General features: G+C 33.5%; 4 protein-coding genes and 1 non-coding gene across 7 annotated transcripts; 1 reads left to right on the top strand and 4 right to left on the bottom strand.

Annotated features, from left to right (window-relative positions):
- Positions 1 to 378: 378 nt before the first annotated feature.
- Positions 379 to 450, top strand: TRNAE-UUC (transfer RNA glutamic acid (anticodon UUC)). Its single transcript has one exon. It is a non-coding gene; the product is annotated as a tRNA-Glu (tRNA).
- A 787-nt stretch (positions 451 to 1,237) lies between these two features.
- Positions 1,238 to 2,224, bottom strand: LOC108818438 (SKP1-like protein 1A). Its single transcript, XM_018591408.2, has 2 exons — positions 1,857 to 2,224; positions 1,238 to 1,575 (listed from the first exon to the last, which is right to left on the bottom strand). The coding sequence occupies exons 1-2, from the start codon at positions 2,163 to 2,165 to the stop codon at positions 1,402 to 1,404; spliced, it is 483 nt and encodes a 160-aa protein (XP_018446910.1). The 5' UTR covers positions 2,166 to 2,224; the 3' UTR covers positions 1,238 to 1,401.
- A 1,579-nt stretch (positions 2,225 to 3,803) lies between these two features.
- LOC130497473 (uncharacterized) lies at positions 3,804 to 5,710 on the bottom strand. The gene is made up of 3 exons (XM_056990278.1): positions 5,012 to 5,710; positions 4,159 to 4,582; positions 3,804 to 4,065 (listed from the first exon to the last, which is right to left on the bottom strand). The coding sequence occupies exons 1-3, from the start codon at positions 5,192 to 5,194 to the stop codon at positions 4,019 to 4,021; spliced, it is 654 nt and encodes a 217-aa protein (XP_056846258.1). The 5' UTR covers positions 5,195 to 5,710; the 3' UTR covers positions 3,804 to 4,018.
- Positions 5,711 to 7,679: 1,969 nt separating this feature from the next.
- On the bottom strand, positions 7,680 to 11,560 carry LOC108815281 (GDSL esterase/lipase EXL3-like). Its single transcript, XM_056990434.1, has 5 exons — positions 11,280 to 11,560; positions 9,377 to 9,507; positions 9,041 to 9,271; positions 8,152 to 8,407; positions 7,680 to 8,064 (listed from the first exon to the last, which is right to left on the bottom strand). The coding sequence occupies exons 1-5, from the start codon at positions 11,554 to 11,556 to the stop codon at positions 7,871 to 7,873; spliced, it is 1,089 nt and encodes a 362-aa protein (XP_056846414.1). The 5' UTR covers positions 11,557 to 11,560; the 3' UTR covers positions 7,680 to 7,870.
- A 217-nt stretch (positions 11,561 to 11,777) lies between these two features.
- Positions 11,778 to 16,552, bottom strand: LOC108835133 (GDSL esterase/lipase EXL3). 3 transcript variants are annotated; one of them, XM_056990432.1, is made up of 9 exons: positions 16,144 to 16,552; positions 14,493 to 14,623; positions 14,096 to 14,326; positions 13,255 to 13,510; positions 13,096 to 13,175; positions 12,528 to 12,580; positions 12,254 to 12,324; positions 12,065 to 12,153; positions 11,778 to 11,985 (listed from the first exon to the last, which is right to left on the bottom strand). In XM_056990432.1, the coding sequence occupies exons 1-9, from the start codon at positions 16,418 to 16,420 to the stop codon at positions 11,815 to 11,817; spliced, it is 1,359 nt and encodes a 452-aa protein (XP_056846412.1). In that variant the 5' UTR covers positions 16,421 to 16,552; the 3' UTR covers positions 11,778 to 11,814. The 3 variants fall into 3 exon arrangements, 2 of the variants coding, with proteins under 2 accessions (XP_056846412.1, XP_056846413.1); XR_008936523.1 differs by lacking the exon at positions 12,254 to 12,324 and having other exon boundaries at positions 11,862 to 11,985; positions 16,144 to 16,548; XM_056990433.1 differs by lacking the exons at positions 11,778 to 11,985; positions 12,065 to 12,153; positions 12,254 to 12,324; positions 12,528 to 12,580 and having other exon boundaries at positions 12,876 to 13,175; positions 16,144 to 16,548.
- Positions 16,553 to 18,025: the final 1,473 nt, after the last annotated feature.

Below are 18,025 nucleotides of genomic sequence, written 5' to 3'. Positions count from 1 at the left end.
GAAAACACTAGTCTGGAATATTTTGTTACTCATGCTCTCGCGTGTTTAATTCAGTTATATACAGTATGTGGTGGCATAGAAACAGGACACGCAACTGAAATTACTTTGAACAAAACTAAACTAATGTATTATATTACAAAAGAAAAAAAAATTCTTATGCTGTTTCAATAGTTTTAGTCGAACAGACGAAGCAATTAAGGTTTCCACAGTTGGCATGGGCTTGCATAGTTCAATCCTTCATGGCGCGTGTTCATGCAAAAGCCTTGTCCTTTTATCAAATGAGAAACTTTACTATGATTTTTTTTTAGCAACACTTTACTATTAATCACAAAAAACTAACACGATTAATTACGTAAAAATAACAGTAATTAGCATCATTCCGTTGTCGTCCAGCGGTTAGGATACCTGGCTTTCACCCAGGCGACCCGGGTTCGATTCCCGGCAACGGAGCTTTTTTGTTCTAGGGATGTGCTGGAGAGCCTGTCTGCATCATATGGGAATTTACGCTTTTGCTTTTGCCATTGATTGTGGGAATTGAACGCTTTTTCTTTTGCCATTGATTGATAATGCCGATGGAATCGTAATCACGTGCTCTAGAGATGTTCTCAATGGTCTCTCGGTTAAAAGGATGCATGTCTTTCTTTTACTGCCCAATGTTATGTTGTGTTATGTCTGTGTGTCTATTCATATTAAGGACAAATTAAAATAGCAAACAAATGCACAAGTGAGGACAAAACCTAGTGTGAAAACACAATACAGTGACCAACAGATTTGGCTTTTTTATACACTCTAGTTACAATCCTCTGAGACAACGGGGAAAAGAAATTAATAGGACTGTTCTGGCCAGCGATGGCAATCAACGATGTTGCTCTCAGACAGCCAACTACTTCGGGACTATCTATCTACTCCTACGACCTGACATTTAGTGATAACCCTGGAGGGTTTTTTTCTTCCGACCAAACTATGAATGAATGGCAAGTTTGCTGTCTTCCATGGAAGACCAAACCAGCTGACGACTGGATCACATTGATGAAATTAACCATCAAACCAAAAGCTACATACTGTTTTCTCTCACAGGGAAGTAGTAACGGACAGATGTTCAGAGCGTTTTACCTTGTGATACAAGAGATGGAAAAATCAGAGTTCAGTTCTTAAGTCATAATAGTATTATCTATCTTACTTGTTAGTTGAATGCATAACTTGTAGATTAGATAGAAGAGAAACAAGATACCAAGACTGATTATAAACACAAATTATTCAAATTGGTTCTTAATCGCAAATAGAAAAGCACTAGTAGGACCAACATAAGTCATTAATTTTTTTCCTAAGAAAATAAAAAAAAAGAAAATAAGATAAAAGAAAGAAGCTTGGTGGGGTTTGCTTCAACAAGACTCTCTGTCTTCATTCAAAAGCCCACTGGTTCTCCCTGCGCACCTCCTCTTCCTCCTCGGGTGTGAAGTCGTTCTTGATGTTGAAGGTCGCGCGAATCTCTTCTGGAGTCTTGCCTTTGATCATATCAGCCACCGTCTGGCACGTTAGGTCCAAAAGGTTCTTGATGTTCAGATAATTAGCAGCCTGCAATATCCAATAAACGAAAAAAACCATTAGATACAAATCCAAATCAAACCCTAACAATCTCAATCCAAAACCCTAATTTCCCAAATCGAAAACCCTAAAATCCCCAAATCCCATAATCGAAACAAAAAGTAACAAAATTGAAACAACTAACAAAGCTACGATCAAGATTCTTAGAGAAACCCCCAAATCTCAAACCCTAATTCCCCAAATCGAAAACCCTAAAATCCCCAAACCGCGAAAATTGAAAACACAAAAGCAACAAAATTCGAGAGACGAACCAGGATGAGTTCGAAGAGGGTAGCTTGATCGATCTTCATGAACTCAACGTCCCACGCCTTGAGGTCATCGTCGGAGGAAGCACCGCCGTCGACGGCCTCGGTCTTGGCAGCAGCGGCGTCGACGTGCTTCTTGCAGTACTCGATCACCTTGGCGAGGATCTTGCTCGTGACGTTGGGGAGAGGGATACCGTTCTCGATGCAGTCGTCCTCGACCATGTGAGCTAAGGTCTGAGACTCGCGAGCCACGGCCTCGTCAACCTCGAAAGACTCTCCGTCGGAGCTCTTCAACACGATCTTCTTCGTCGACATCTTTTTTGATTTTTGAGAGATATTTGTTTTTTGAGAGAAGCGATGAATGAGAATATGAAGGGGATGCGTCTCCTCTATTTATACTGAAATCCCTAATTTTGATAAGTCGGTTGATTACTGGAAAGTAATCACGAGATTAGTGAATAAAGGAAAGTGAATATTTTTTTCCTTATAAGAAAATTAAGGAAAATTGTAGAAAAGAATACTAATTTCTTTAGAATTGAACTTTTTATTATTACTTTAATCCGCTTAATTCATTCTTTGTACTAAGACTTTTGGAAAGGTGCGTTTATAATTTTGTGTTCAACTCATAACTACTTTATGATTTTCTTTAAATATTTGGAAATTGAGTAAATTAGTATTCAATTGATGCCTATTTATTTCATTTTTAATATTATATATATATTTACATTATAATTTAACTCAGAAATTAATTTTAGAAAATAGAAAACAATATTGGTTTCATTTATGCTTTTTCATTAACAATAGACATGTGTTATAAGGCATAATTACATTTAAGTATGGCATGTATACTTTTTTATGTTAAATATAAACTAGATTTGATTCACGCACCTGTACACATAACTTTTCATTTTATAAATGTATAATATCGCAAATGTTTTGAATATATAATTTATATTTTAATATTATATATTGTGTAAGTCTATAATTTTATTGTTTAAATTTGTTATTCATATATAATGATTTTTTTTTTGCATTTTACTCTGTTAAATTGTTAGTACTTATTAATATATCTCCGAGTTCAATATAACAAATTCATAATATAATATGAAATAATTAAATATTGAATCTCTTTCATTTTTTTTCAATTTTTATAGTTTTCATACAATACATCTTAAAATTTTATTTAGTTATATTATAGAAATAATATTTGCTTAGGACAATTTATATTTCTATATTGTGTTTATTCTTTTTTTTTCAAAATATATTTTTAAATCTTTTATTTAAGTATAATGCGAGATTTTATAAGAAAATATATTGCTCTATATAGTAACTTAACCCTACTATTCTAGTAGATTTTACACATAGAGACTTTGTCATATTATTTTGTATATTTATTGTTATATTTTTTTGGTGTTATGACATTAAGTTTTTTGACTTTTTGTTGTTAATTAAAAATTTCAAAATGTTTTATCACTTTGATTTTTACAACATATTTTTTTTATCGTGTTGCATTTCAAAAAACAATATAGCATCTACAATTTTTCTTTCGTAAAATTTGGAATATTATCATTTGAGTTTAAAATATATATTTTAAAATTATATATTTAGTCTAAAGAAATTTGGAAAATAGTATAACTACTTTTGAGTTTGAAAAATTGTATGAGTTTGATTTTTTTGTTACTAAACTAATGTACTATTGATTTAAAAACTGAAGCTTTTTGGTTAGATCTTTTATATTTTTCTCAACAAATGTTGTTAGAATAAAAAAATAAAAATCATATTAATAGTTAAAATTGATTTCTTAATGCAGGATGATTAATACAAATCAAAGTACGGTGAAGGCATTTGAGACATGTTCTTATCTTCTTCTTTTTTTTGTCAACTGTTTTATATCATAATCCTCAAAACAGAGTACTTGAAGAACAAAGTTTGGAGACACCACCCATTACAAAGCAATAACAATTAAACAGAAAGTTATGCATAGATTATAAAAACATGATAACAATGAAGAAGCCTGTAATCTCAATCAAAACCAACCCCGAGCGCAGGGCAAAGAAGGGGACAATAGAGTCCGCTATAATCTGAAGACTTGAGAGTCCAGATGATAATGTTGAGTGAGAAGCTTTCTGCAGCGATCTAACTTTCGCGCTTCGAGTAGAACTCACCATCTACGTTCCATTAGCCGAACAAGTCGGAAAGTTCTCAACATACCCGACTGGAGAGGATACATCAACAAACTCAGAGACCAAATACCTCTTCCAAAAGATTGATTGCTGTGAAGCGAACCGCCATGGCCAAAATGACAAACCTGAAACAATAGCATCCATAGCCACAAAGAAAGAGGTCCAGATAACAGCCTCATACTGTGGTAAATGGAGCTTAAACCTGAAGCTCAAAGGGTTTATAATATCCTCAGTACGAGGTAAAGAGCCATTCAAACACATCATAATCTCTTCTTTGCAAAGAAACACAGATCTCCTACTAAGACAATTTAATTCTTCTAGGAGGCAATGAGTGCACAAGAATGACTCACTCCAGTAAGATATGAACACCATACCTTGCGAAAGCATGAAGTAAGGGGAGATGGGTCCAACAATATGTGACCAAGGTTTCAAATGACGGATAGACTTTGACTGAGAACTGCACATAGCAGTGGAGAGCTGCACTCCAGAAAGTTGCATTGAGATGATAAAAGCTGTGTAAAGAAAACCCACCACCGCCAATATTTCAACCTTCAAACAGAGCCGGACCTGAGATATCTGGGGCCCTAGTTAAAGTAAAAATGAATTCATCTTAGATTTCATGATAAGAATGCAACACTAGAAAAAAGAAGGCAACACTAAAAGATTTATAAAAATAACTACAGAACAAGATGAAAAGAACAATCTAAACATGGTTGATCTTCAAAAATTACAGTCTTAAAAATAAATCTTCAAAACATAGTGCATTAGTATTCTGGAAAACAAAGCAATAGAAGCAGAAAAGACAATACAGTTTTCAAAATTGTCTAGTAAGTTAAATAAAAAATAAAAACAGAAATGGTGGACTCGGTAACATCAATGCCTACATATATATCAAAGGAAAATATGGAATTGGGGGGCCCAATAAAGTGGGGACCCTACACGAATGTTTCACAAAACTGGGTCCAAGCCCGGCTCTGCCTTCAAAGTCCAGTCCTCGAGAACTTGAAGTGATGAGTAATGAAGGGAGGTAAGCTTGCAATCAGCTTTCATTAACCCTGAAAACCTTACAAGAGAAATCTCAATAACCAGTTGGAGGAAGGAAGAGTCTCGTCTATTGGTGAGAGAGCTGGAGAGGTCGGCTTCATCCAGTGAAGGATGCATCACTGCATTGTGAGAAACGGAGGAGGGTCGGGGGGAACTGGAGGAACAGGAGGATCCACCGGAAGCACCATGTTGAGATCGGAATCTGGTGGCTCAGGTAACAGGGGAAGAAAACCAGATGAAACAGCTTCAGGAAACTCCATTGACAGAGAAGGGGAAGAGCTTCGGGAAGGAATGCGAGGCGTCGACATCAGCGGAGAAGAGGCTTGTGGTTAAGACACGGCAGAGCAAACATAAGCCTCAGAGATGAGGTAGGAAACTGTAATCGACAGTTAAGTGGAGAAAAGTTTTGATCCAAGATCTAGCACAGAGGAATCACCCCACACTAAAACTGACACCATGAATCAATAACCCTCAACGTCATAATTCCAAAAGCAGAGAAAATTCTGGTCGGAAATTTTGAGACGGTGGCTGCCGGCATAGAGTCACGGTGGGGAGACGGCTGAGCTGTGGAGGAAACTAAAGTCAGGGTAGAGTCACGGGATTCTTGGAAAGAGCGCCAGGGAGCGTCATTTGCAAGCTTTCTGTTGATAGAGGTTACATTTTATTCTGTCAACTCTAGCTTGAGACATGTTCTTATCTTAAAATTGATTTCTTAATACTGTATTTCCTTGTTTAATGCAGGATGATTAATACAAATCAAAGTACGGTGAAGGCATTTGAGACATGTTAGAAAGTGATTCGAACACCACCAGGTTCTAGTACTTACATCACTATACTGTATTCACTTTTATCAAAACTGATATAGACGCCAACTCATATGACGTAAATTGGGTTACTTTGTCACGAACCATAAGTTAAAAATGAAATTAATTACAAATGTTAATTATGGTTCCAATGCATTTTTTATAGTTTTGTATTTTTATGCCTAAATAAGTAAATTAAACAATAATGAAACTTTTGCGTTCTAATAATTACATAATAGTAGAATTAAACATTTATAAAAACAAAAATCATTTAACTATTTTTAGTATTATTTACAGTGTATAATGTCTAGGACAACGTGTTGATGACAGCATCCATTACAATATCCTAGCTTTTTAAACGATTGTGAACTTTTTTGGAAAGCCGTGTTTGAAGTGTTCAAATATAATTCTAGAAGTTACACGCCCGAAATGTACAACATTTTATACTCTGTGGTCACCTAACAAATTAATTCAACGCGTGATTGGTTGACATATCAAGAGAAGATACAAATTAATTAAGTCTACTGCAGAAAATTATTTTTTGTCAAAAAAAAAAGAAAATTATAAGAGTCTGTGAATATAATTTATTACTCAAGTCTCTTTTTTTAGTAAATTGTTAAATTATATAGGGTGGATAAAATGTTCCTTAAAATTTGATCCAATTTGTTGTTCATTTTGATTCGACCCAAAAATTCGTATATCCATAACTTCACGAATCAAAACAAATACTATAACTTATTATCCATCAAAACAAAGCGATCACAAATACTCATATTTAAAACATAGATATCTGATCGATCCATAATATACACATGCATATATATATATATATAAAGTTATTAAAAAGAATTTCAATACGAAAACTCTTTAAAATATGATTATACAATCTCTAGGTGTAGACACATATATTTTCAATGGGTACAAGAAATCAACCAGCAATTAAACCCGAAACTGGATATAAGGGGGGTGTATTCAACCGAGAGTTTCAGGTGATTTGTATTAAAATGACAAATCCACTGTTATTCAAACATGAATTTTAAAAACTCATTTAAAATCCACTGTTATTGAACTTGACATTTCGTAAAGTACTCTGAAATCCACTGTTATTGAAAATATTTTAAGTTGTGGGATTTTAAAGTTTTGAGGTGATTTTAGGGTGTTTGGGTGGAGTTTCTTAGTTAAAAAAATTAAAACTCAAATCCCATTGTTTTAGGTGATATTCTAGAGTAGTTTAACAAAAATCACCTAAATCTCTGCAACTTATTAAAATCATCTAAAACTCCATTAAAAATCAAATCACATCAAATGTTAAATTGAATACACCCCCCTAAGTTTAAAAAATAAGATGATTGCACTAACTATAATAAAAAAACTCTAAGGGGGATGTATTTAATTTAGCATTTGATGTGATTTGATTTTTAATGGAGTTTTAGATGATTTTAATAAGTTACAGAGATTTAGATGATTTTTGTTAAACTACTCTAGAATATCACATAAAACAATGGAATTTGAGTTTTATTTTTTTTTTAACTAAGAAACTCCACCCAAACACCCTAAAATCACCTCAAAACTTTAAAATCCCACAACTTAAAATATTTTCAATAACAGTGGATTTTAGAGTACTTTACGAAATGTCAAATTCAATAACAGTGGATTTTAAATGAGTTTTTAAAATTCATGTTTGAATAACAGTGGATTTGTCATTTTAATACAAATCACCTGAAACTCTCGGTTGAATACACCCCCCTAATTGATTTCTCCAAAATGAAAAATGAAAACAGTATTAAATATTAATTTGATTAAAAGCAGATACAATTTCCAAATATTACAAACCATACATGATGAGTGACCTTTATTTAGAGCAAATATAATCAGTCACTACGAGATGACCTTTAGTTTTAAATTTAGCCAAACTTAAAATTTCCAAAAACTACAGATCAAACATGATGAACTATAATCAGTCATTACGAGGTGAACTTTAGTTTTAAATTCAGACAAACTTATTAACAAGTTTGCTAATCAAGAGTGAGACTACCACTTTGTAAGTTTTTTCTGTGGGATGATAACTGTCCCAAAACACGCGGCTAGACAAGTCGGGACATACAGAAGCTGTGATTTTATTGCACAGGGGACCAACTTCTATGAGTCCAGTTCCACAGCATCCTTTATTAGACACTCCAAATCCTACAACAACTCAAGACATAGTACATATTTTACATTAAAGACAAAAATCTAGTACAACAAATTCAAATATAAAATTTAAGGTGTTACCATATTTTGCAGGATTCTGGATGATATCGAGAAGAGGGTCATAGACATTAGTGTAGACCGGTTTGATACCCGGTAGAGTTTTATGCAACAAATCCAATTTTTTGGAGATCTTTGAATTAAAAAGCTTTGCTGCTTCGTTGTAATTCTCTGCACACTCTCTCAAAAGGCCTCCTGCTAAGGTTCTCTGTGATGGTAAACAACCAAGTGGTGGTGCACCAAACACGGCTATTCTTCTCACTCCATATCCGTATAGTTTCTGTCATTGCAATCGAGGAATAGCTAATCTTAATTTAATAAACGATATTTAGATACTCAATACACGTATAATTCCATATTATATCAGAGATGAAAGAAGGAAAAGGATAAAACACATGATCAATCTACACATGTTATGCGCTCAATATTAATGCCATTAAAGTTACATGTCACGAGAAAATATAAAATAGTTAGTCAGTAACTTTTTTTCTCTACGTGATTGTCCTTCATCCTAGCCAAAAATTAGAATTGATATGAAAGGTGATAATATTAGGTAGGTGGCCATAAATTTGATACTTTGAATAAGTATTTGTTATAGTAAAATTTTCTATCTACACATGAATACTGTAAAAAACATGCTACAAATATTCTGAGGCGTCGTCATATAATATTACATGACATAAATAGAAGTATTAGTCACGGATAATAACATTTTTGTTGGACTCTTACTACCTTTTTGCATCTTTTTTTACGTTGTTTACGCTCATACAGTAAACTGCAAATGATTATTTTGTTTACGCTTTCAATAGTATTAGCGGAGGATAAATTAAAAGCATACTACATATTTGAGATATAATATATACAAAATATCTAAAATATGTAAAATATGAGATAAGGCTGGCTATAAGCTTACATTCACAATATCGGTGGTAGAGTTGGCCATAAGAGTAGTGTACGAATCGACGTCGTATTGAGGTCTTGCACGGAGAACATAGTAAGTATTGGCTATGTCGTTGCTGCCTGCGACCAATAAGAATAAGCTATTTGCTAATATGAAGTCTTTTCTTTCGTCTCCAACTATATTCTTCACTTTCTCTATGTACTCCTCGAAATATTTTAATTGCTCTTCTAATGATATTACTGCCTAATACCATCAACAAATACAAAACGTGACCAAATTAGATAGAGAAATATAGAATCAAATATTTCCATACTATCTCAGTTAGATTACATATGTTTAGAACATTACCACGAGTTTGGGTGTTAAAGGATCGTAACCAGAACCTCCCGACGCAAATGATACACCGGTTAACAGATCTTCAGGCTTTAAACTTGGATCCAGATATGCTGGTACAAGTGATTTTATTCCAAATTCTTCAGCTGCAAATAAGAAGAAAGCAAATATAGACAAATAGTGTTTTAGAAAGTCTCTAAGATTACAAAATTGCCTAGAATGATTACAAAATTGCCTAGAATATATTTCCGTGTAACTATTAGAAAAGTTAGGCGATTTCACGGTGATGATTGATAAATGTTTTAGAAATGCTGTAGAATATTCCTCGAGCTAAATTCTTTTCTAAAGCACAAATTTCTTCCAATTGTGCTTTGAAGAGATTTTTTAAAGCTACAAATTTTCTTTCATTCTTTTCCTTTTAGCTTCAGAAGCAAAATATCTAGAGTATTTATATCTTAGTTTTAGAAAGTTGATAAATAGATAATTAAATATTTTAAAACCTATATACGAAATTCTACAAAAGAAGTACAAAAGTACAACTCATTCCAATCAAGCCCGTAATCCCCGAAACTAACCAGCTATGTATATTCCTTGGAACACTAAGAACATTAGCATTGGTTGGTTTCTAAATAATGTGTCTCTTCTAATATAACAATGGTATGATTAAATATGAGGATTAACTTCTTAGATGTAAATAGTAGACCACTAGAAAGGAGACAATTATTAGAATATGCTCTCAAAAAATGAGTCAAAGCTTTCGTGAGAGAGCTGCTCTCTTCTAATTTCTCCTTCTGTTTCACTTTTTTGGACAAGACTTGGGTTCACCACTTATGGTGAACTCTCAAATTCACCTCAATTGTTAGCACCAATCAAAGTGTCATGTAGGATTAGTAAAAAAAGAAAACAAAATTAAAAAAAAAAAAGGAAAGAAGTGAAAAATACGTCGACTAATTTTTGTAACGCCATCTATGGCTTCTTCTTCGTCACCAACACATAATTTTAAAAGTTTTTTTATCATCTACACAGAATATTGAAAGTTTTATTTGTTAAATTGGTGTCTACAATCCTCTTCCCTTATATCTTAAATCTAAACACAAAGTACTAAACCCTAAACCCAAAATACTAAACCCTAAACCTTTGGGTAAACCCTAAACCCTTGGATAAAGAGATATTCCAAAGGTTTAGAGTTTATCCAAGGATGTAGGGTTTATCCAAGGGTTTAGGGTTTAGTTTTTAGAATTTACCTAAGGATTTAGGGTTTAGTGTTTTGGGTTTACCAATTTGACAAATAAAGCTTCAATATTTTGTGTGGATGATAAAAAAGCTTTCAATATTTTGTATAGGTGATGAAGAAGAAGCCATGGATGGCGTTAAAAAAATTAGTCTATGTCTTTTTTATTTCTTTCTTTTTTTTTTAATTTTGTTTCCTTTTTTTATTAATCTTACATGGCATTTTGATTGGTGCTAACAATTGAGGTGAATTTGAGAGTTCACCACAGGTGAACCCAAGTTTTGTTCCACTTTTTTTTTCTTTTATTGTTTTAATAACTAGAGCTATGTTTAGAGCTTCTCGGTTGACGATGCTCCAATATTCCTAACAAAATCTGGCCTATTGATTCAGTGTTAGACCATCATTATTGGTCTGTCCTTAAGACAGCCTTTAAGGGAGAAGGAGAGAGGACCAAGAAGAAAAAAGAGAAAAAAACCCCTATATAAGGGTTAGGACAAAAAAAAAAAAGTTAGGACCTTTTCACTTGCCCACCAATAATGATGCTCTAACTAGCTTTGTCTTTGAGTACTGTCCACTGACAAAAAGAATAAAAAACAAATTGTTGCTCGAATAATTTGCTGAACATGACTTGTGCCCTAATAACTAACGGTCGTTATATTTACGAGTAAAGTAATATCTAGAAATGACCTATCAAATCGGTGGGGACTCGTCCGTCGCAAAATCTCCCGGTTGGAATTCCGCCTTGGAAATTGATGCCGTAAGGCTGAAAATTGCACTTAGCTATCGATTTGATATTGTTATTATTTCCGGTGTCGACAATGGAGTCACCGAAAGCTATTAGCGCTGGAATTGTCAAGTTTGGGGGCAGGTTTATGGCCACGACTGTCTCAGTGAGAACGAGAACGGACAACAAGCATTGTTTCAATATAAAACAAGAACAAGACCAGCTTGTATTGCTTTTCATGTTTGCTTTATGGTAAACTTATAAACAACAAGATTTTAATAAAAGATGGATTGCAAACTTTTCTTTCTGTGTCGCTTATTTATATATAGACACACGCACATACATATGTATATATGTGCAATGCGTTGTGGAGATGTCGTGGACGTGTGGTACACTTCGGCCAAGACGAATTAACCAGTTGATTGAAACATTTTTAGATATTGATTGGTTATTTTCGTAGTTTTAATCGTAGCAAACAACTGGGTAGTGTACTTAATCTCAACCATAACAGGCTGCTTTAAGAGACAAACTATTAGGGAGTATGTCAAAACACGTATTGCCAGTAGAGTGCGACTCCAAGCATGTATATAACTTTATTAATGCGTAGTGCGTACGTATGTTTGTCATAAAACTTCCAGATGATATCCTCATATGGGAATGCTCCCTGCTCTGTTTGAAAGCAAAACGCATTAGTTAAAATTCGAGTGCTACGTGTCAATAGTGAAGCATTGTGGTGTGGATGGCTTACTGTGAGGAATTTTGGCCTAGGTTCTATAATCTCTTTTTTAGGTCTGGTACCAGCCATTATCTTATGAGAAAAGGTGCGGGTCTTCACATCTAGTTATGTAAAAAGAAAAGTTTGCTTTGAAACAGGACAAAGAGAGAATTGCATAAAATTTTCTTCTATGTCGTCACGCTTGTTCATATATAGACTCACATATATACTTATGCATTGCGTTATGGAGATGTCGTATGGCTGTGGTGGACTTCGGACAAGACAGAATTAACCTGACTGAAACATTTTTTAGATATTGATTGGGTATTTTCAAAATTTTAATCGTGGCAAACAAGTGGATAGTGTACTTAATCTCAACCATAATAGGCTGCCTAAAAGACATAAAAGTTCGAACATAGGTAAAAACCATTTTATGTTAGAATTTCGAAATATTAAAAGTCAGTTAGAACATCAAACATCAGGATCAATTGCTTACCTTTTGTTCGTTTCTTTCTTGTAATGAAGAGATTGTAGAATAGGGCGTGCAAGCTGTAGATCAAAGTGTTAGAGCATATGAGAAGTGGAGAGAAGATGATGTTGATGATTACATAAACGGAGAAGTCTATAATGGGAAAATATTAGACATGCAAAATAGTTAATCCCCCCCCCACCCCCCCCCACACACACACACACAATTTTTGTATATTGAATATATAACTCTAGATGTTGAGACATGTTATCAAAGGTAAAAAGAATTCCACCAGAAATTAAATCCCCAAATTAGTACAAATTTTATAAAATCAAGATGACTGCCCTAACTATGATTAAAAACTATATTGTTTTCTCCAAAATGAAACAACCTTTATTAGAGCAAATACAGTTTCCAAACAGTATAAGACAAAACATGATGAAATATAATCAATCACTACGAAATGAACTTTAGTTTATATTCAGACAAACTGATCAATAAATTTGCTAATCAACAGTGAGATTAACACTTTGTAAGTTTTTTCTGTGGGATGATAACTGTCCCAAAACACATGGCTAGACAAGTCAGAACATACAGAAGATGTGATTTTATTGCACAGGACAGCAACTTCTACGAGTCCAGTTCCACAGCATCCTTTATTAGACACTTCAAATCCTACAACAACCCAAAGACTTAGTACATATTCTATATCAATCTATTACAAGAGATTTAAATACAAATTGTAAGGTGTTACCGTATTTTGCAGGACTCTGGATGATATTGAGAAGAGGGTCATAGATATTAATGTAGACCGGTTTGATACCCGGTAGAGTTTTATGCAACAAATCCAATTTTGCGGAGATCTTTGAATTAAAAAGCTTTGCTGCTTCGTTGTAATTCTCAGCACATTCTCTCAAAAGACCTCCTCCTAAGGTTCTCTGTGATGGTACACAACCAAGTGGCGGTGCACCAAACACGGCTATTCTTCTCACTCCATATCCGTATAGTTTCTGTTATTGTAATTGAAAAACTAATCTGTTAATTAATAAACCGATAGAATACTCAATCCTCGTATAATTATATATTCTATCAGAGATGAAAGAAGGAGAAGGATAAGACATATGATCAATCTATACATGTTATGCCCCCAATATTAATGCCATGAAAGTTATATATATGTCACGAGAAAATATAATATAGTTAGTCGGTAAAAAAATTTTCCCTATGTTATTGGCCTTCATCCTACCTAAAATGTGTGAACCCCTTAAAAGTAAAATTAAAAGTGATATGAAAGGTGATAATATTTGGTAGCATGGTAGGTAACCATAAATTTGATACTTTTAGAAATATTTGTGACAGTAAATTTCAAAAAGCTCACAGTTACATAATTCTTTCTATCTACACATGCATACTGTAGAAAAACAACGCTATAAATATTCTGAGCCGTAGGCATACAAGATTACATGACATGAACAGAAGTATAAAGCACTGAATAATAACTTTTTTGTTAGATTATCACTGAACAGATGTATACTACTTATTGTGAAATATAATATATACGTACAGAAAATATGTAAAATATGAGAGAAGCTTACATTTACAAAATCTGTGGCAGAGTTGGCCATAAGAGTAGTGTACGAATCGGCGTCGTAGTTAGGTCTTGCACGGAGGACATAGTAAGTGTTGGCTATGTCGTCGCTGCCTGCGACCAATAAGAACAAGCTGTTGGCTAATATGAACCCTTTTCTTTCTTCCCCAACTATATTCTTCACTTTCTCTATGTACTCCTCGAAATATTTTAATTGCTCTTCTAATGATATTACTGCCTAAAACCATTAACAAATACAAAGAAGACCAAGTTAGATAGGTAAATATCAAATCAAATATTTTCATACTGTAGGTATTAGCTTATAAATAATAATTATATGATCGTCAGATTAAGTTGTTCAAAACGAAAATGATCGTCACATTACATATAATATATAGCATTACCACGAGTTTAGGTGTTAAAGGATCGTAACCAGAACCTCCCGACGCAAATGAAACACCGGTTAAAATATCTTCAGTCTTTAAACTTGGATCGAGATATGCAGGTACAACTGATTTTATTCCCAATTCTTCGGCTGCAAATAAGAAGAAAACATATATAAAGACAAATAGCGTCATATATAAAGACAAATAGCGTCATTTTCAACTTTAAATAAAAATCAATATTCCGTGGAACACTAGCTTTCCTAATCCTAACAAAAGTTGGTATGCATATTGAGTCAATGTCACTAGCCTTGTCTTTAACTATCCCTAGTCTATATTTGAGAAGTGATTTTGACATGTGTCATCACCATATTAATTTTGAAAGAAAAATTATGACATGGCACACCAACATTGATGACATGGCTTGAAATAAATTATGACATGGATATTTACATTTAGTGTTGATTTATATTTAAGATAATTTTTTAAAAATATGGTAATAACTTAAAGATAATTATGACATATTTACATTTAATATTGATTTATATTTAAGGTAAGTTTTTAAAATATGGCAATAATTTATATATCATAATTAATATAACAATAAATAATAAATTAAATAGAAATATAATAATAATTAAAATTTCGAAATATTATTTAGCTATATTTTTATAAGTATATAATTTTTATTACTAAAAACAATTCTTCAAAATACTATGCATTTTTAAAAATATATATAATTTTCTTTAAATAGTGACATAGACATTTACATTTATTATTGATTTGTATTTTTAGTAAATTTTAAAAATATGGTAATAACTCATAGATCATCATTAATTTAGCAATAAATAATATAATGTTATAAATAGAAATATAATATTATTTTGTATTTTCAAAAGTTAATTATATTTTATAATTATTATTAGTAAAACAATTCTTCAAAATTATACAGTTTTTAAATGTAATTTTCTAATCCAATACTATTAGTTTATTTTTAATATCCATAAATTTTAGAAAATTATTTAGTTTTATGTTTTGATAATTATACACTTAACAAAATTTTCTCTTACATTTACAAAATTTGAATGAATATATTTTAGAAAAAGATATACATATATATTACTAAATATACATTGAATAAAAATATTTTTTTAATCTTAAAGTTTTACATATGATTAAATTAAGATTATATATTGTAAGCAAATAATAAAATCAAAAATTAACAAAATAAAAAATTAATAAAATTTGTATTTTAAAATAAATTATATTTTAAAACTTTTATTTCTGCACATGGTGCAGGAAAACACCTAGTTGTCCAGAAATGAACAAAAAGAAAAAAACGAATGATTGCTCAAATGATTTGCAGGCGTCACTAACATGTAACATCACTTGTGCCCAATTTTAAGCTGAATCTCTGTATAGCTCAGTTAGTTTTGGTTTACTAATTTTCTGAAGATAATATAAGTATAGATTTCTAAATTAGTTTTTTTTTAAAAATCAATTTAGTAAATGTTTATTATTGTCACCAAAATTTCAAAGCCGGTCATATCCTAAGAAGTCGTTTTTAAATGTGGAAATCCATGTTTCTTTTGACATCTCTCTTTTTAATAGAGCTGAAAAAAATACGAGTAGAGTATTATCTCTAGAAATGAATAGAATCACGAGAATGAACCAATCAAATCGGTGGGGACTCGTCCGTCGCAAAATCTCCCGGTGGGAACTCCGCCTTGGAAATTGATACCGTAAGGCTGAAAATCGCTCTTAACTACGGTTTTGACATTGTTATTATTTCCGGTGTCGACAATGGAGTCACCGAAAGCTATTAGCGCTGGAAACTTCAAGTTTGGCGGTAGCTTTATGGCGACGAGTGTCTCAGTGAGAAAGAGAAGGGACAACAAGCATAGTTTCACTGAAAAACAAGAACAGGACCAGCTTGTATTGTCTTTCATGTTTGCTTTATTGTAAGGTAAATAAGACAAGATTTACTAAAAGAAATGTTTGCTTTGAACCAGGACAAAGAGAGAACTATATAAACTTTTCTTTTATGTCATCACGCTTGTTCTATATAGGCGCACACACACACACATGTATATATATGCACTGCGTGGTGGAGATGTTGTGGACTTGTGGTAGACTTCAGACAAGACAGAATTAACCGGGAATTATAATCGCTGTAATATTTAGATGACATACGAATTAAATACTCTCTGCTCGGTGAAAGCAGAACGCATTAATTGAGTATTCAACTTGCTATTCACATTCTGTTGTCTATCATGGAATTGTTCATCCTGCTTCATGTAACATACCACAATATTAAATTGAAGAATATCTAGTTTTTTTTTTTGGCTAAAAGAGAATAGCTGTTGGCTTACAACAAAAGATTAGGCATTTGTTTTTTTTTTTTTGAAACACAAACTTACTTTCATTCATACTTAATCTTCTGCAATACAATAAAAAAAGGGAATTATCCATCCTCTTTGATAGTAAACATAAACTAGAACAGATAAATTAACTAAGCAGGATAGGTCTTCAATCGAAGATGATAGAGAATTCAAACGAAGTTTGAATGCGTCGAAAAAGCTTTCACGACAAAGTCGTACAGCATGAAAATAGTCACACGTGACGTTAAGGTCCAGAACTCATCAACGAGAACCACCGAAGTGATTTCGATTGCATCTTCAGGTCCCGTGGAGACCGCTACACAAGAATACAAACCGATGAGGAAACTGAAGCAGACACTCGGCATTGTTGCCAAGGAAACATCTCTTTCCATAGAAAAAGAATATGGTGACGAGATTTTCTCTCCAAATGAGGAAGAAACTCGAAATAGGACTGATCCTGATGAACCCATCGGTAAAGGCTTCACACAAGCAGAATACAATATCATTTGCACAAAAAGAAGTCCGGTGAATCCACCCGAAAACCTTAGCATCCTATGCAAAACCTCACTCAAATAATCTCTGCTCACTAACTTAAGCTCTAACAGCTTTCGGTACAGATCTGAAGCCTTGGTCAACAGTGGAACCCCACTTACACATGGCTGTAGAGTACCAAGATCCAAAAGAGAGAAGAGCAGTTGCAATATGGAACGACGACCGAGCACTAGGAGCGGCGGAGGCTGTATGGATGGTGGACGGATTGGTCAGAGAGACATTGATCTGGAGAAGCTGCGGCATGGATGTGGAGCACATGGTTTGAAGCTGATAAGCACGGCGGAGCGGTGGGGAACCCCCCAGAAAGTCACAGAGTCGATGGTCAAGGCTCTGAAACGGAAACACGAACCTCCTCTTCTCACGGGGAGAGACAGTCTCAAAAGAGATCCGTCGTTGCGAGGGCCACCGAGGAGGGAGACGTCGAAGGATAGCTCAATAAAACGAGCAGACGATGGTGAGGAACAAGAGCTGAACAAGAGATCCCGACGCCGGCAGCCATAGGCCTCACCGGCGTCGAGGAAGATGGTGGTTGACGGCGCCTTGATTCTCGAACCCGAGAGAGAAAATTAGGGCGAACGTTAAAGGCTGTTACTAAACGTAGATTAGGCATTTGTTTCTTTT

The sequence above is a fragment of the Raphanus sativus genome, chromosome 7, assembly GCF_000801105.2.
Source record: "Raphanus sativus cultivar WK10039 chromosome 7, ASM80110v3, whole genome shotgun sequence".
Classification (NCBI taxonomy): Eukaryota; Viridiplantae; Streptophyta; class Magnoliopsida; order Brassicales; family Brassicaceae; genus Raphanus; species Raphanus sativus.
This window is presented reverse-complemented; position numbering and strand designations above follow the sequence as displayed.

What these genes read in the sequence shown, in the direction of transcription:
- LOC108835133 (XM_056990432.1), bottom strand. Translation starts at nt 16,420, where the DNA reads ATGAAAGACAATACAAGCTGGTCCTGTTCTTGTTTTTCAGTGAAACTA. An exon ending in CTTTAACACCTAAACTCGTG is followed by an intron (nt 14,327 to 14,492) that starts GTAATGCTATAT and finishes TAATGGTTTTAG; the next exon opens with GCAGTAATATCATTAGAAGA. An exon ending in CGCAATGCATAAGTATATAT is followed by an intron (nt 12,154 to 12,253) that starts GTGAGTCTATAT and finishes TTACATAACTAG; the next exon opens with ATGTGAAGACCCGCACCTTT.
- LOC108815281 (XM_056990434.1), bottom strand. Translation starts at nt 11,556, where the DNA reads ATGAAAAGCAATACAAGCTGGTCTTGTTCTTGTTTTATATTGAAACAA. An exon ending in CTTTAACACCCAAACTCGTG is followed by an intron (nt 9,272 to 9,376) that starts GTAATGTTCTAA and finishes TGATGGTATTAG; the next exon opens with GCAGTAATATCATTAGAAGA. An exon ending in CCAGAATCCTGCAAAATATG is followed by an intron (nt 8,065 to 8,151) that starts GTAACACCTTAA and finishes GAGTTGTTGTAG; the next exon opens with GATTTGGAGTGTCTAATAAA.
- LOC108818438 (XM_018591408.2), bottom strand. Translation starts at nt 2,165, where the DNA reads ATGTCGACGAAGAAGATCGTGTTGAAGAGCTCCGACGGAGAGTCTTTC. An exon ending in CCCTCTTCGAACTCATCCTG is followed by an intron (nt 1,576 to 1,856) that starts GTTCGTCTCTCG and finishes TGGATATTGCAG; the next exon opens with GCTGCTAATTATCTGAACAT.
- LOC130497473 (XM_056990278.1), bottom strand. Translation starts at nt 5,194, where the DNA reads ATGCATCCTTCACTGGATGAAGCCGACCTCTCCAGCTCTCTCACCAAT. An exon ending in TCGAGGACTGGACTTTGAAG is followed by an intron (nt 4,583 to 5,011) that starts GCAGAGCCGGGC and finishes CTCTGTTTGAAG; the next exon opens with GTTGAAATATTGGCGGTGGT. An exon ending in TATGGATGCTATTGTTTCAG is followed by an intron (nt 4,066 to 4,158) that starts GTTTGTCATTTT and finishes TATCCTCTCCAG; the next exon opens with TCGGGTATGTTGAGAACTTT.